The sequence below is a fragment of the Neoarius graeffei genome, chromosome 20, assembly GCF_027579695.1.
Source record: "Neoarius graeffei isolate fNeoGra1 chromosome 20, fNeoGra1.pri, whole genome shotgun sequence".
Lineage (NCBI taxonomy): Eukaryota > Metazoa > Chordata > Actinopteri > Siluriformes > Ariidae > Neoarius > Neoarius graeffei.
The window spans coordinates 3,213,233-3,228,511 of record NC_083588.1 but is presented as its reverse complement, the minus strand read 5'-3'; the positions used below and the strand labels follow the sequence as shown (position 1 = coordinate 3,228,511).

Here is a 15,279-nt window from a genome sequence, read left to right as displayed (position 1 = left end):
TCTGTATTTCACTGTAAAACCTGCTTGTTTGATTCTTCGGATGTTTATTTCAAATGAAAATGAATATTTTCAAAGCAACATGTGCAAAACTCTGAACCACTCATTCAAATTTCTTGTTCTTTTCAACAAATTGCAAATGATAAACCTCAGTGGACAGGAGAGAGAGAGATGAGAACAGTCTGAGTGGTGTGTCTGGGCCTTCAGCAATGAAAAGGCAAGAATTTCGTGCTTGTGTGTCACAGATGTAAATTAAAAGATCTCATCTCATTATCTGTAGCCGCTTTATCCTGTTCTACAGGGTCACTGGAGCCTATCCCAGCTGACTACGGGCGAAAGGCGGGGTACACCCTGGACAAGTCGCCAGGTCATCACAGGGCTGACACATAGACACAAACAACCATTCACACTCACACCTACGCTCAATTTAGAGTCACCAGTTAACCTAACCTGCATGTCTTTGGGGGAAACCGGAGCACCCGGAGGAAACCCACGCGGACAACATGCAAACTCCGCACAGAAAGGCCCTCGCCGGCCACGGGGCTTGAACCCAGACCTTCTTGCTGTGAGGTGACAGCGCTAACCACTACACCACTGTGCCACCCTGAATTAAACGGTAAATCACTAAAAAAAAAATTATACTGGATCCACAGGAAGTTCAGTGAGTGGGGTGTGTATTGTGTGAGCTTTGTGGTTGGAGCCCAAACTTGGGAGTTTTGTCCTTTACCTGAGCTTCTGGCTGAAGTACGTGTGGACTAAAACTCTTTAATATAATAATAATAAATTAAAAACAACAAAACAAAAAAAAACCACCCCACTCTACTGCTATGAGTTCCTGATGGCTCAGTGGGCTGGTGTGTGTGTGTGTGTTCTGCTCAGGTTCAAATTTCATCTTCTGCTCTCTTTATGTTGAAGCCAGAAGCAGGTGAGTAAAGCGTTGGACAAACCCCCTAAAAAAAGCAGTGTGTTCTATCAGCTCTGATGGCTCAGTGGGTTAAGTGTGGGGATGGGGCTGGGATCCATGGCTCAGGTGATGGTTTTGCTTCTGGTCCAGTGTGTTTATTTGTTTCGAATTTCTCTCACGCAGTTGGAGGTGTAAAGCGAAAGATAAACCCCCTAAAAAAAGCAGTGATCTCTGTCAGTTCCGATGGCTCAGTGGGTTAAAGGTCTGTACTTGTCTCAGGTACGAACTCCGGTTCCAGGCCCCCACTGTGCAGGAGGTGCTGTGTCCAGGTGGGACTGTAACATCCGGCAGAGAGAAAGAAAGAAAGAGAAAGTCCGGTTGGTCCCACCTGGGGCTCCTGGAGAGGTGAAAGCAGGGGTTATACTGCTCTGGGCTTTGTCTTGTTTATATATATAAAATTATTATACTTCGTTTGCTTTTTTTTTAACAATATAATCACTACATTTTACATCATCATTGTGTTTTTTATATATATTACACGCTGGAGGGACTATGTCTCTCAGCTGGCCTGGGAACGCCTCGGTGTTCTTCCCGACGAGCTGGCCGAGGTGTCTTCGGAGAGGGAAGTTTGGGCTTCCATGCTCAGACTGCTGCCTCCGCGACCCGGCCCCGGAAAAGCGGATGGAGACGAGACGAGAGACATTATGCCATCTTATTTACACATTTAACAATATAATTACATTTTGCTCATTACTCGACTACTACACTTTTTTAATTACTACTATACTAATGAAAGTACACTAATGTAGTCAATTTAAAGTATAATAATAGAGTGTGCTTTCATTAGTATAGTAGTAATTTAAAAAGTATCGTAATATAGTACACTTTAGTCATAATTTAAAGTGTACTATATTACGACACTTTAATTACGACTATAGTAATTAAGGTGCACTACTCATGTCGGCTGTATTGTCTGACACTATATTCCTCCACTTTTGTAGTTACTACTATATTAAAGTTTTCTATATTTGACAAGAACAAAACGCAGGTTTGAACCCAGTTTGTGGGATTTGAACTCTAAGCAACACAACACAAACCCACTGAGCCACTGCTCTAGACAGCAAACTTCCCTTTTATTTATATATATAACATTTAGTCTTGCAAATTATATAATTAAGGGAAACTCAAACATTACACACCAGCTCCAAACCCTGAATATCAGCGCCATTACTCCATCATAGTACCAACCTGCTGAGCCACTGAACCGCACACAGCTGCTTGACATTTGTATTATTTGCCCTGACGGTCAGCAACACAGGCGAGAAAAGGAGCAGGGCAGGTTTGAACCACTGACGTCCCAGATGGGAGTTGAGAACTTTACCACCGAGCCACAAACACCTCAAAAACTCATGTATTTCTGTTTAACAATTGATCATGAACAGTGAGTAAGCAACATCCTGTAGCAAGACATGACCCTCCTCTGGTGCGTGCAGAGGGAAAGGTGTGTTCAGTGTCTCAGTGTGTCAACATTTTTTACACATCATTGCCAGTGAGGGAGTCCAGATATCCGACAATTTCCACAACTGCCAATGGAATCCATCTTGCTGATCGCTTGAATCGCGATACTCTCCCAAACTGGTGAATTCTTTCATTGTGCGAAACTGATAAAGCATCAAAACATGTTGATCACCATTGTTTCCAGGAACTTTTCATTGTGAGGACATTGATTTCATCTGAGACAATCACTCAGAGCTCAGCCTCAGTGTTTGGGGTGAGTGATGACCTTCTGCTCTGACAAATTCACCTCGAGCTCTGAGAATGTTCACACTGTTTCAAGGACTGAGCAAAACATTTCGATTATTCATATTTTTTTGCATCGTCAGTGTTATCTTGCTTACTGATGATGACCGGACGCTTTCAAACCTTTAGAAATCAAACGTTTTTGTTTTTTTTTAAAGATTGAAGCCTCTACGAGTTGCAGTGAGTTCTGGAGCGCGTTCTCCTTCAGCCTCAGAACAGCACACCAGAGCAACAGCCTGAGCACCATCCTGTTCCATCTCAAATCTCCAAAGTGACAGCAGAGATGAGATAACCCGGCGCCAGTGAACAGAGAGAGGACGCCTCCACCACGAGCCCAGACAACATGAGCTGTGTTTGTCTTCCCCACAGCTGCTCCAGTCCACTCAGATCTGATCATCTCCACCTTCTTTGGAAAAAATATGTAAAAGCAGAAATGAATTCGGAAAGCAGAGGTCAGGAACAACGCTGAGTGAATAACGAGCCTCTGAGAGTTGGACGCCACATCAACACCATGCCCAAGTCCTGTTTTTCCATTTTTATTATCATCCCTGAATAACAGCCAGCAGGATCGGCGCCAGTAGTCGCCGGCGGACCTTTCTGTTTCCTGCTCTGATTTTATCTCCCTGTGCAGCACGTCTCATTAACGTCTCTTTGACGGTGACAGCCAGAGCCCATCAAAGTTATTACACGGTTAAGTGTTCTTCCTCTTGTATTGTAAACAAATGTGCAGGAGGTTAATAACGTCTTGAAAACTAGTCATTTTTTCATGTTTTTATGCAGGTGCTGGAATTAAACTTATGACTCATTCTAATATCTCTTTTCTTCTGGTTTTAGTGTTGCTGTGAGATTTTTAATGGAGACGGAACGATCCCGAAACATCAAGCATTAGCCGATACAGAGCCATCGCTGATCCGATGTCCTGAGCTTGACGTTATTACAAAGATAATCAAATCAATCCAGACAGAGAGTTTCTTTCGATGGAAACATTTCCTGTTCCAAAAATACATTTCTTATGGAGTGGGGTTATTTTTATTTTTTTTACTGAAACTGATCCCGGGTATCGGATCTGTGCCATCTTTGATGTTCAATGACAAGAGTTGGGCAGTAACACGTTACTGTAATTTGAATTCTTTCCACAGGAACGAGTAATGTAACAGATGACAGTTTCTAAAATGGTAATTATATTGCAGCTACTGATCCAAGTATCAACTCATAACCTGAACACGATTTGAATTTTGTCCGAGATATCTTACTGTGATGTGAATACGCAGCAGGTCAGACACACAATGATGGAGGATGAGCTCGTGCGAGTGGAAGAAAAATTTGCTTTCCAAAGTTGGAAATACTGCCATAATTATTATAATTTTTTAAAAATTTGTGACAACCAGAGATGCAAAGAACATTGTCGTCTGTTGTAAACTCTGTCAGTCGAGCAACAAAATGCTTTCAACTGTGAAAAATAGGCTACATCCTCGAGTTTACTGAAACATCTGACGTGGAAACACAGCGGTGTGAAACTTGTGGAAAAAAAAACAACACCACAGGTGCTGATAGAGATGCACGCGCACTGGCTAAACAACAACAACTGGACTTCAGAACAGAAAACGGTGGTGGAGAGAAGCTCAGTGGAAGAGATGTGAATAAGCTCGTCGCTGACTATAGAGAGCGTGCACGTGACGTCACGAGGTCACGTGATATTTGTTTATCTGCCATCTTGGACGGCATGGCCGCGCATAGAACTTAGACGAACCCGTTCTAATTATCAAGTGTGTGGGAGTAGATCTTTCGAGAATGGTTATATCTTGTTCAGCATTTGGTTGTACCAATAGACAGGGCCAAAAGGAGGGCCTGTCATTTTATAGATTCCCCACAGACGAGGAGAGACGCGCAAAATGGGTGTCCGCTGTGCGAAGAGAAAACTGGTACCCCAGTTCTCATCTCATTATCTCTAGCCGCTTTATCCTTCTACAGGGTCGCAGGCAAGCTGGATCCTATCCCAGCTGACTACGGGCGAAAGGCGGGGTACACCCTGGACAAGTCGCCAGGTCATCACAGGGCTGACACATAGACACAGACAACCATTCACACTCACATTCACACCTACGCTCAATTTAGAGTCACCAGTTAACCTAACCTGCATGTCTTTGGACTGTGGGGGAAACCGGAGCACCCGGAGGAAACCCACGCAGACACGGGGAGAAGATGCAAACTCCACACAGAAAGGCCCTCGCCGGCCACGGTGCTTGAACCCAGAACCTTCTTGCTGTGAGGCGACAGCGCTAACCACTACACCACCGTGCCGCCTACCCCAGTTCTACCAGCCGAATTTGTAGTGAACACTTAATATCAGGTAGGTGTAATCTCATCTCATCTCATTATCTCTAGCCGCTTTATCCTTCTACAGGGTCGCAGGCAAGCTGGAGCCTATCCCAGCTGACTACGGGCGAAAGGCGGGGTACACCCTGGACAAGTCGCCAGGTCATCACAGGGCTGACACATAGACACAGACAACCATTCACACTCACATTCACACCTACGGTCAATTTAGAGTCACCAGTTAACCTAACCTGCATGTCTTTGGACTGTGGGGGAAACCGGAGCACCCGGAGGAAACCCACGCGGACACGGGGAGAACATGCAAACTCCACACAGAAAGGCCCTCGCCGGCCCCGGGGCTCGAACCCAGGACCTTCTTGCTGTGAGGCGACAGTGCTAACCACTACACCACCGTGCCGCCCGTAGGTGTAATCTTCTAATTCAATACTCCTAGTACATCTGTTCAGTTGATTTTCGGATTGAATGATAACTGCATAGTCGGTGATTTGTGATTTTTTTTCAGACAAAAACATACATATTTACAACCCTGTCATTATCTGGAACTGAGTTTAGATTTCGAACATTCTTACGATAAAACGTCCTGCGTAGTCTCCTTATGATAAACATCTTAATGCCACTTACCCGTGAGGTTATCAAGTAGACATTCTTCTTCGGAACCTTCCAGAGGTATAGTTGGGATACCCATCCCGCAACAAAATATTTATAAGCTTCCAGGCTCTTGTAAGCTTTGAGGACTTTGCCAGTGTAACACGATTCACGATTAACAAGAAAAATGTAAATGTCGTGGTAGGCCAGATCGGGCAAATCGCCGGCACCGCAGCTCCGAATTTCCCTGAACAAGGATTGCGGCAAGTTGTATGGATCTGCAATCCCCAACCTGGAACACTTTTCCAGGTAACGCTGCCTCACGTCACCTTCAAGATGCTGAACAAACTTAGACAAGTTATCGCGCGATGTAGATGGGGTATTTTCCGAATTTTCTTGGGGATTACTCCCTGGATCCATTACGCTCGCGCAAGGTAAACAATCCTGAAGCCGTCCAATATGGCGGAGTACACACGGACGAGTCACGTGACTGCACATCCTCTATACCGTAGATGAGATGTTCCCCGTTTCCACTGTTGACTTGCCCACATTTCGACGCATTACAGAGAAAATACCCACGAAGAGCAAAGCTAGGCTGCTACAGAGAAAGATGCTTGCTGACGACCTCGAGAGAGAATATGCGCCGACGGAATCTAATTTAAAGGCCACACTCCGAGAGATAAACTTTGTGTCCAGCACAGCTAACATCTGGACAGCAAACAACAAAACCTTTCACTTTTTTAGAAGCAGGGCAGCAAAAGTAATGTAATGAGTAATGTACTGAGTAATCAATAAAGTAATTTGATTACTTTTTAAAGGCAGTAATTTGTAAAAGTTACTAATTACTCTTCCTGAGTAACTCGCCCAACACTGTTAATGACTCACAAGACCTGACACAACCAGGAAAGGATGAAAAGAAAGGAATATATCTCATGTTTATCATATTCGCCAAATGAAGCATCCTCGCTCACTGTGGCGTCTCGTGAAAACGACTTTAAATCTGACTCTTACAGCTTTATTCACTCAAACAGGTTGATGTTTGACAGCTCATTTCTTTTTTCCAAAGATTTTATTTTGATCCACTGGAGAAATAAAGTCTTTTTTTTTCATTTGATAATAATATAACAATACAGTGGTGCTTGAAAGTTTGTGAACCCTTTAGAATTTTCTATATTTCTGCATAAATATGACCTAAAACACCATCAGATTTTCACACAAGTCCTAAAAGTAGATAAAGAGAACCCAGTTAAACAAATGAGACAAAAATATTATACTTGGTCATTTATTTATTGAGGAAAATGAATATGAAAATCTGTGAGTGGCAAAAGTATGTGAACCTCTAGGATTAGCAGTTAATTTGAAGGTGAAATTAGAGTCAGGTGTTTTCAATCAATGGGATGGCAATCAGGTGTGAGTGGGCACCCTGTTTTATTTAAAGAACAGGGATCTATCAAAGTCTGATCTTCACAACATATGTTCATGGAAGTGTATCATGGCACGAACAAAGGAGATTTCTGAGGACCTCAGAAAAAGCGTTGTTGATGCTCATCAGGCTGGAAAAGGTTACAAAACCATCTCTAAAGAGTTTGGACTCCATCAATCGACAGATTGTGTACAAATGGAGGAAATTCAAGATCATCGTTACCCTCCCCAGGAGTGGTCGACCAACAAAGATCACTCCAAGAGCAAGGTGTGTAATAGTCGGCGAGGTCACAAAGGATCCCAAGGTAACTTCTAAGCAACTGAAGGCCTCTCTCACACTGGCTAATGTTAATGTTCATGAGTCCACCATCAGGAGAACACTGAACAACAATGGTGTGCATGGCAGGGTTGCAAGGAGAAAGCCACTGCTCTCCAAAAACAACATTGCTGCTTGTCTGCAGTTTGCTAAAGATCACGTGGACAAGCCAGAAGCCTATTGGAAAAATGTTTTGTGGGCGGATGAGACCAAAATAGAACTTTTTGGTTTAAATGAGAAGCGTTATGTTTGGAGAAAGGAAACCACTGCATTCCAGCATAAGAACCTTATCCCATCTGTGAAACATGGTGGTGGTAGTATCATGGTTTGGGCCTGTTTTACTGCATCTGGGCCAGGACGGCTTGCCATCATCGATGGAACAATGAATTCTGAATTATACCAGCGAATTCTAAAGGAAAATGTCAGGACATCTGTCCATGAACTGAATCTCAAGAGAAGGTGAGTCATGCAGCAAGACAACGACCCTAAGCACACAAGTCGTTCTACCAAAGAATGGTTAAAGAAGAATAAAGTGAATGTTTTGGAATGGCCAAGTCAAAGTCCTGACCTTAATCCAATGGAAATGTTGTGGAAGGACCTGAAGCGAGCAGTTCATGTGAGGAAACCCACCAACATCCCAGAGTTGAAGCTGTTCTGTACGGAGGAACGGGCTAAAATTCCTCCAAGCCGGTGTGCAGGACTGATCAACAGTTACCGCAAACATTTAGTTGCAGTTATTGCTGCACAAGGGGGTCACACCAGATACTGAAAGCAAAGGTTCACATACTTTTGCCACTCACAGATATGTAATATTGGATCATTTTCCTCAATAAATAAATCATCTCATCTCATTATCTCTAGCCGCTTTATCCTTCTACAGGGTCGCAGGCAAGCTGGAGCCGATCCCAGCTGACTACGGGTGAAAGGCGGGGTACACCCTGGACAAGTCGCCAGGTCATCACAGGGCTGACACATAGACACAGACAACCATTCACACTCACATTCACACCTACGCTCAATTTAGAGTCACCAGTTAACCTAACCTGCATGTCTTTGGACTGTGGGGGAAACCGGAGCACCCGGAGGAAACCCACACGGACACGGGGAGAACATGCAAACTCCACACAGAAAGGCCCTCGCCGGCCCCGGGGCTCGAACCCAGAACCTTCTTGCTGTGAGGCGACAGCGCTAACCACTACACCACCGTGCCGCCCCCTCAATAAATAAATGACCAAGTATAATATTTTTGTCTCATTTGTTTAACTGGGTTCTCTTTATCTACTTTTTCACACAAGTCCTAAATCTGATGATGTTTTTGGTCATATTTATGCAGAAATATAGAAAATTCTAAAGGGTTCACAAACTTTCAAGCATCACTGTATATCATGCAACAATGAATCTCATTATTCTATCCACATTCACTGGATAGCAATTGCGCGCTCTGATTGGCTACTCTAATCAGATACGAGGATATCAATTCGTATACCGAGAGTAGAAAAACCAAAATGGCAGCGTGTTACACCAACCGAGTATGAAATAAAAACTACTTGAAAACAAAACCACAAAAAAAAAAACCTCAACAAAATATGGAAAAAAAGTATTTGATGGTCAGAACGTATCTTTTTTATTTTTCAAGAATTATTAGCGCATTCTTCACAAATTGCTCCTGTCATTTCGCCGGTTTGTTTAAATTCTCAGCGGAAATAATGCTCAGTTTCTTAAAATACAGTGAATGTGGAGTGAATAAAACAGTTATTCCACTTAATCTCATTGTACATGGATGATAGACAACTCGGTCATAAGTTCAAGACTCGAGTTCGTGGAATAACTGTGAAATACACATTTCTGACTGTTCAAATCGATGAAATCAGCTGAACTTAACCGTGGCTGTTTCTTTCGGGGGAAAAAAACTCATCATCAAAGTTACAGAATGATTTTGAACAATTCCTTGAGTATCAGTTCCACCTGTTCATGTCCATGTCACATGATCCTACACTCGGATCCAGATAACCTACAAAACTGGCACCAAGGTCCTTATTGCCATGGCAACACCGTAGTCCAGGACACCGCGTCAGAATTTCTCCTTTGTCCCTTCAGATTACATCATTCACACCAATTAACTTTCACTTTTTGCTGTCAGGGTCTGAATAAAAGGTTCATAAAAAGGAGATAAAGTCTGCTCCAAGTCTGTTATTGTCCAGCTTTTTTCTCTTTCCTCTGTGTCCGAGTGTGACAGGAGCTCATCGTGACCTCGTTCTTGCAAACGGGTAAAAAAAAAAAAAAAAAAAAAAACACCAAACACCATGTGTACTGCATCAAGAAATTTCAGGGGAAAGTCGCTTCTCTATGACTTGAGGTTTTAGGTTTAGTTTCCATGTGCAAGTTTGAAACAAATTCTCAAAAACTCACGTTTTTAAATCGGTGAAATATTTCTGTGACATTCTGCCAACCATCAAAAAGCCTCTGAATGACAAACAGGACTAAATCACCAATCAAATCAATCAATCACCTGAATTATTGTGTGTTATTTTGGCTTGGAATGAAACGTCTCCAGACTGAGTGCACGGCAGCCGCTAAATAAACCTCCAAGGCCTGCACCAGAGTCAGAAACAATTTCACGTCTCACAAATTTGGTGCATTTACAATTTGTGACATCATCGAACTGCTCTTTTCTTCACCTTGTTGAAGTGAATCAGGTTTCCAGTGGAACTGCACTGAGCAGCTGATAAAGTAAAATTGCAGTCAAATTGTTCATCACATCGTGTCTTTTCGTCGTCATGGACCTTTTTCAGAACATCCTTGTGGTCATATTTGAAGAATAATAAACAGTTTGTCAATAGTATTTTGTAAATTGCCAGAGCTTTTTTTTTTCCTTTCCTCATCTCATTATCTGTAGCCGCTTTATCCTGTTCTACAGGGTCGCAGGCAAGCTGGAGCCTATCCCAGCTGACTACGGGTGAAAGGCAGGGTTCACCCTGGACAAGTCGCCAGGTCATCACAGGGCTGACACATAGACACAGACAACCATTCACACTCACATTCACACCTACGCTCAATTTAGAGTCACCAGTTAACCTAACCTGCATGTCTTTGGACTGTGGGGGAAACCGGAGCACCCGGAGGAAACCCACACGGACACGGGGAGAACATGCAAACTCCGCACAGAAAGGCCCTCGCCGGCCACAGGGCTCGAACCCGGACCTTCTTGCTGGGAGGCGACAGCGCTAACCACTACACCACCGTGCTGCCCTTCTTTCGTTTTCAATTTATTTTATTTATTATTTTTTTGTGTGTTTGTGTAGTTTGATGTTTGTTTGAGTGTTTTGTCCGTCGGTTGTGGTGTAGCTCCGGACCCAGTTTGGGTGTCGGTTCCCTCCAGGCCTTGGTTGGCCGTGGGCGATGCCTGCGCTCCCAGCTGTGGACTGCAGTGAGCTCGTTGCTCATTTTACATCGTGGTTGTCCAGCGCTTTGCGCTTTAACGCTTGGTGTGAAGTTCCGAGCGATGTTGCTCGGTGGTGTCGCGGCGGCTGTGCAGGCGGTTTGGGACACACCAGCACTCTGCGTGGTGGAGCTTCTCTGCTCGCTTTGTGGATCCATGGCGTGGTGTTCAAGCGATGTTGCTGACGGCGTCACAGCGGCTGTGCTGGAGATGTGGGACTCGTTTTCATGCGCCTTTTGGTGGGACTGTGGCTGCTACACCACTGTTATTACATCTTGACCCATACTTGGTGGACTTTTTAATTTTATTTTTTATTATTTATTCATTTATTTATTTTTTATTGTTTTTTTTTCCTTGTCTATAATTGTAAAGCGTCCTTGGGTTTCTTAAAAGGCGCTATATAAATTTAACTTATTATTAATAGTATATTCCAGATTAATGTCAGCAGTAAATCCACATTTCCCCCCACACTTGGTGAGTCGATCAGATTTCTTCAAGTCCTAAAACTCTCCCCGTCCTCCCAGTGAACAGCATAAACCCGCTTCTTTCACACCAGCACATCGGTGTTGACTTGAATTATTTGTGCAGTTTGTGACACCACAGCGATTGTCATCTGTATTTGCTGCCATTGTTCACCATCTCACCTGAAGTTCTGGAACATTCTGACTCCACACGGATGCGTTCACAAAAAGGTGCATTTATCAACACATCTGAGGAAAATGCTGATATTCCTGACTATTTGGTCTGGGTTTTATCAGAACTGCATCTTTATTTAAAAAAAAAAAATTTCCAGATTTTTGAAGAAACCCAGAATGGGTTGTTCGTGTGAAATTTCCTCATAATACACCAACCTGCGACTCAATCTGAAGGCAGCATGTCATCCAGTTTCATTTGGAACAATTAATTAATTAATAAAAACCACACCAACATGAGCATTTGAACTGCTCTGAGCTTTTATCAACTCGTATGATTTTACAAGCAAACTTATGAACGTTTCTCAAGCCTTACCTCACGTCTGTGCTATTTAAATGACCTGAATGACACTCAGAGCTCTGGGATCTGCTCATCACGGTTCACCACGATGGAATTTTCCACTCTTTCACACCTCCAACCTTCACCCTCCAGAGTCCGTCTCTGGGGGCAGATAGTTCTGCTTTCCCAGCAAGTCACTGCTCAACACAATAGGAGCCTTAAATCATAGTGTCATCACACCACAGTGCAGACACGGAGAGCACAATGAGGCAAAACACATTTCCTGCAGACCAGAAAAACAAACATGGAGCAAACGGTTACGGATCCGGACCGACGGGACTCAAACACGACTCACACCGCAAATCTACACACGAGCACACGGTTTCTCAAGGGCTTCCCCCCCCCCATCACCTGAGATGGCTGTGTTCCATCTGTAGTGTTCAAAGCACAGAACAGGAAATTGTATGAGGTCCCTTCCCTTCCTTTCTACACACACAGTGTTGCTAGAAATATGTATAAAACAGACCAACACACTACACGTTCATGCCGTACGTATAAAAACAAAAGTCCTGTGGAAGCACTGGACACGCTTTTCCACCACTAGCACTGTTCTTGAGTTGTTTCTGTTACCAGTGAGCAGAGGTGGACAAAGAACCCAACTTAAGTCAAAGTCCAGATCCCGCTGGTCAAATGTGACTCTGATATAAGTGAAAGTTGTCCAGTCAAATTTTTACTTAAGTACTGAAGTACTTGTTTTTAAAATTACTTAAGTATTAAAAGTACATTTTCTGTCAACGCATTGTTTGTATTATTACCACAATGCTTACAAAACCTAACACCGTTACCAAAGACAGAAATGTGAATTCAGAAAATGAACACATGCTGTGCCATCATGGTGGTTTATCGTTAACGTAGCTAGTCAGTGAAGCTCCACCTGACATGCTAGCAAACACTTTTCAAACTCGAAATCATATATCAGGTAGCTAATGCTACGAGAAAAGAAAGATTTCTACATTGTTTATTTGGCAAGATTTTGCTAAAAAGTATTTCTGAAAGAACTTCAGATAAGTTAATGTTATTCATGTTAGCGTAACTCTGTTTTTACATGCTAACTAACAGTGTCCAAGTTAACTCGCTATGTGTAAACGTTAACTGTGGACAAGGCTACGGCAACTTGGCGGGCAAATCCAGAGAAAGTCATTTGACTAACCAGACTGCGGAGCTATTGCAACGTTATCGCTAGCTCTAAAAGCAAAGACAACTTCGTTGCAAGCTTTCTCTTGGAATAAAACGTTTACAGACCTCAATATGCTTCCGCAGGTTGGATGGTGAGTTTTTGTAGGCCGTGATCTGGTTTGTTTTCGGCAAACAAAGCAAACCTTTAAAACGAAACGACTCTATTCCTTTCAGAAAACTGAAACATGGGGTCTCGGTATGGCCATGGGTGCGTGCATTCTCCAGAAGAACCGCCTCCTTCCATTCTGCCATCAACTGATCGTGTTCAAATAACGCTGCGGAGAAATCACTAAACTTGATTTTATACAGTCGATGGACGTGACATGACCGGAGTGATTACTGATCGGCTCTCAGCGTCACCTGCGAATAAACCAAACACGTTTTAGAAAAGAAAACAAAAAACATCCACTTTCAAAGCTGCTTCATAGTAACGAGTAACGAGGAGCTTGATAGAAATGTAGTGGAGTGAAAAGTACGATATTTGCCTTTCAAATGTAGTGAAGTTAAAGTCATAAGTTTCCAAAAAGTATAATACTCAAGTAAAGTACAGGTAGTCAAAAAGTGTACTCAAGTACAGCACTCAAGTAAATGGACTTCGTTACTGTCCACCTCTACCAGTGAGACACAAACGTCAAACATTTTATGATCTGACACGCCCGGACATTTCTGATTCTGCAAAAATGACAACATTTTAAATAAAAGGTTTCTTCAAAAAGGAATAAAAACACTCTGTCTCATCCAGGGCCGCGTTAACCCTTGCCGAGGCCCTGGGCAGACACCCCCCCGAGGCCCCACCCCCGCCTGTTGTCAACTGCGCTCAGCAAATTCACCCCCTCAGACGTGTCTGTCTAACTAGACACAGAATCTTAAATAATGACAGTGGCACAATTGAACGATAAAACTTTATATCCATCAACACCTATTTAATCGAGAAAAACAATGGTGAAATAGGCAACTGCATGGTGAAAAAATCCATCAGACATCACGGTTAACAAGTCTGGTTCACTAAAGTTTAGCCTCAACAAGCCTTTGAATGAGTGAGTCAATGAACAACATGTCAAGAACATCACCTCGGCCTACAACAGTTTCTTTAGTATTCAGAACAAGAACATTCATTTGGTCTATAACCGTTCGTTTTCATTTTGGAATCCGGGCGACTTTTAACTTGTGAAAACAAAGAGCGATAACAAAAAGAAAAGTATCTTGCTTCCCAGAAATAAATCTCAAAATGTGAGGCTATGTGAAACATTTCATCCTTTCACACGCGTAATGTCCCAAACAGCAGCGGCACACAGCTTTGCGCATTCAGTTTGACAGCCATGGGTCAACTTACAAGGGCACTTTCCTACTTTTCTGGAAAGCGAAGTCATTAATTAAATCATTGAACTCAAGCTGGCGTAGCGTGTGAAGACATGGTGGACAGTGATCATATTGACAGTGACGGGTGATTTATGCGACGGGACAAGGTGGGCTTCCTTACGGGTGGCGAAATGCATTAAAAATGTTATCAATATGATCAAAACTTCTGAAAATATCGTTTCATATTTTCCAATCTCGCTACCTCCGAGGCCCCGGGCAGCTGCCCATGAAGCCCATTAGGATAACGCGTCCTTGGTCTCATCCTTCTATCGGAAAATAATCAGCAGTGGAGTGGCACGATGAAGAGGAGTTACTGTTACCTTACCAAAGTTGATTAGTTTCCTCTGTGTGCGCACCCTGAAGGTGTTTCACTTCTCCAAGACCACAACAATTTGCCAACGATTATAATTCTTTCCAATTTCAAGAACCCATCGGACGTTTTATCCATTTACCGCAACAATTAATGTTTGCAAACATTACAAGTGAGTTCCTGTTCTCACTGAGGTCATCAGCATCTCGAATTTATGAAGACAAAAGAAAATCAGAGCTCGTCTCCTGTCCTCAAGCTCTGACGCTCGAGACGAGGATCAATCATCACACGTTTGAGCTGTTACCATGGAAACGATCACAATTTTGAACAAACCCGTTAACATAAACGTGAAATTGGCATCTTCTGACCAATCAGACTCCAGAATCCAACAGATTATTAAATGACGTGAGGTTTTTGAACGAAACTGGTGAAAGAATGACACACCGGGACCAGCGTCTCATTGATAGGAAAATTCAGACATTTAATACAAGTGTCAACTTTATCACGGGGACAATCGAGTTCAGTCCATTCCGAACCATGTTTTCTTTCCGTTAATATTTTTAAGCCAATTCATGTCGGGTGGCATGGTGGTGTAGTGGTTC

At 43.1% G+C, this 15,279-nt stretch overlaps 1 protein-coding gene across 3 annotated transcripts in view; it reads right to left on the bottom strand.

Annotated features, from left to right (window-relative positions):
* carhsp1 (calcium regulated heat stable protein 1) overlaps nt 1–15,279 on the bottom strand; it is a 41,807-nt gene that overhangs the window by 13,874 nt on the left and 12,654 nt on the right. The window contains exon 2 of one of the 3 annotated variants that reach the window (XM_060902474.1): nt 11,809–12,055. The exons of the other annotated variants lie outside the window; for them this stretch is intronic. Coding sequence (XP_060758457.1) covers nt 11,809–11,867 — 59 coding nt within the window. The 5' untranslated portion in view covers nt 11,868–12,055. The remainder of the gene's footprint in view (nt 1–11,808; nt 12,056–15,279) is intronic. 3 annotated transcript variants of the gene reach the window in all.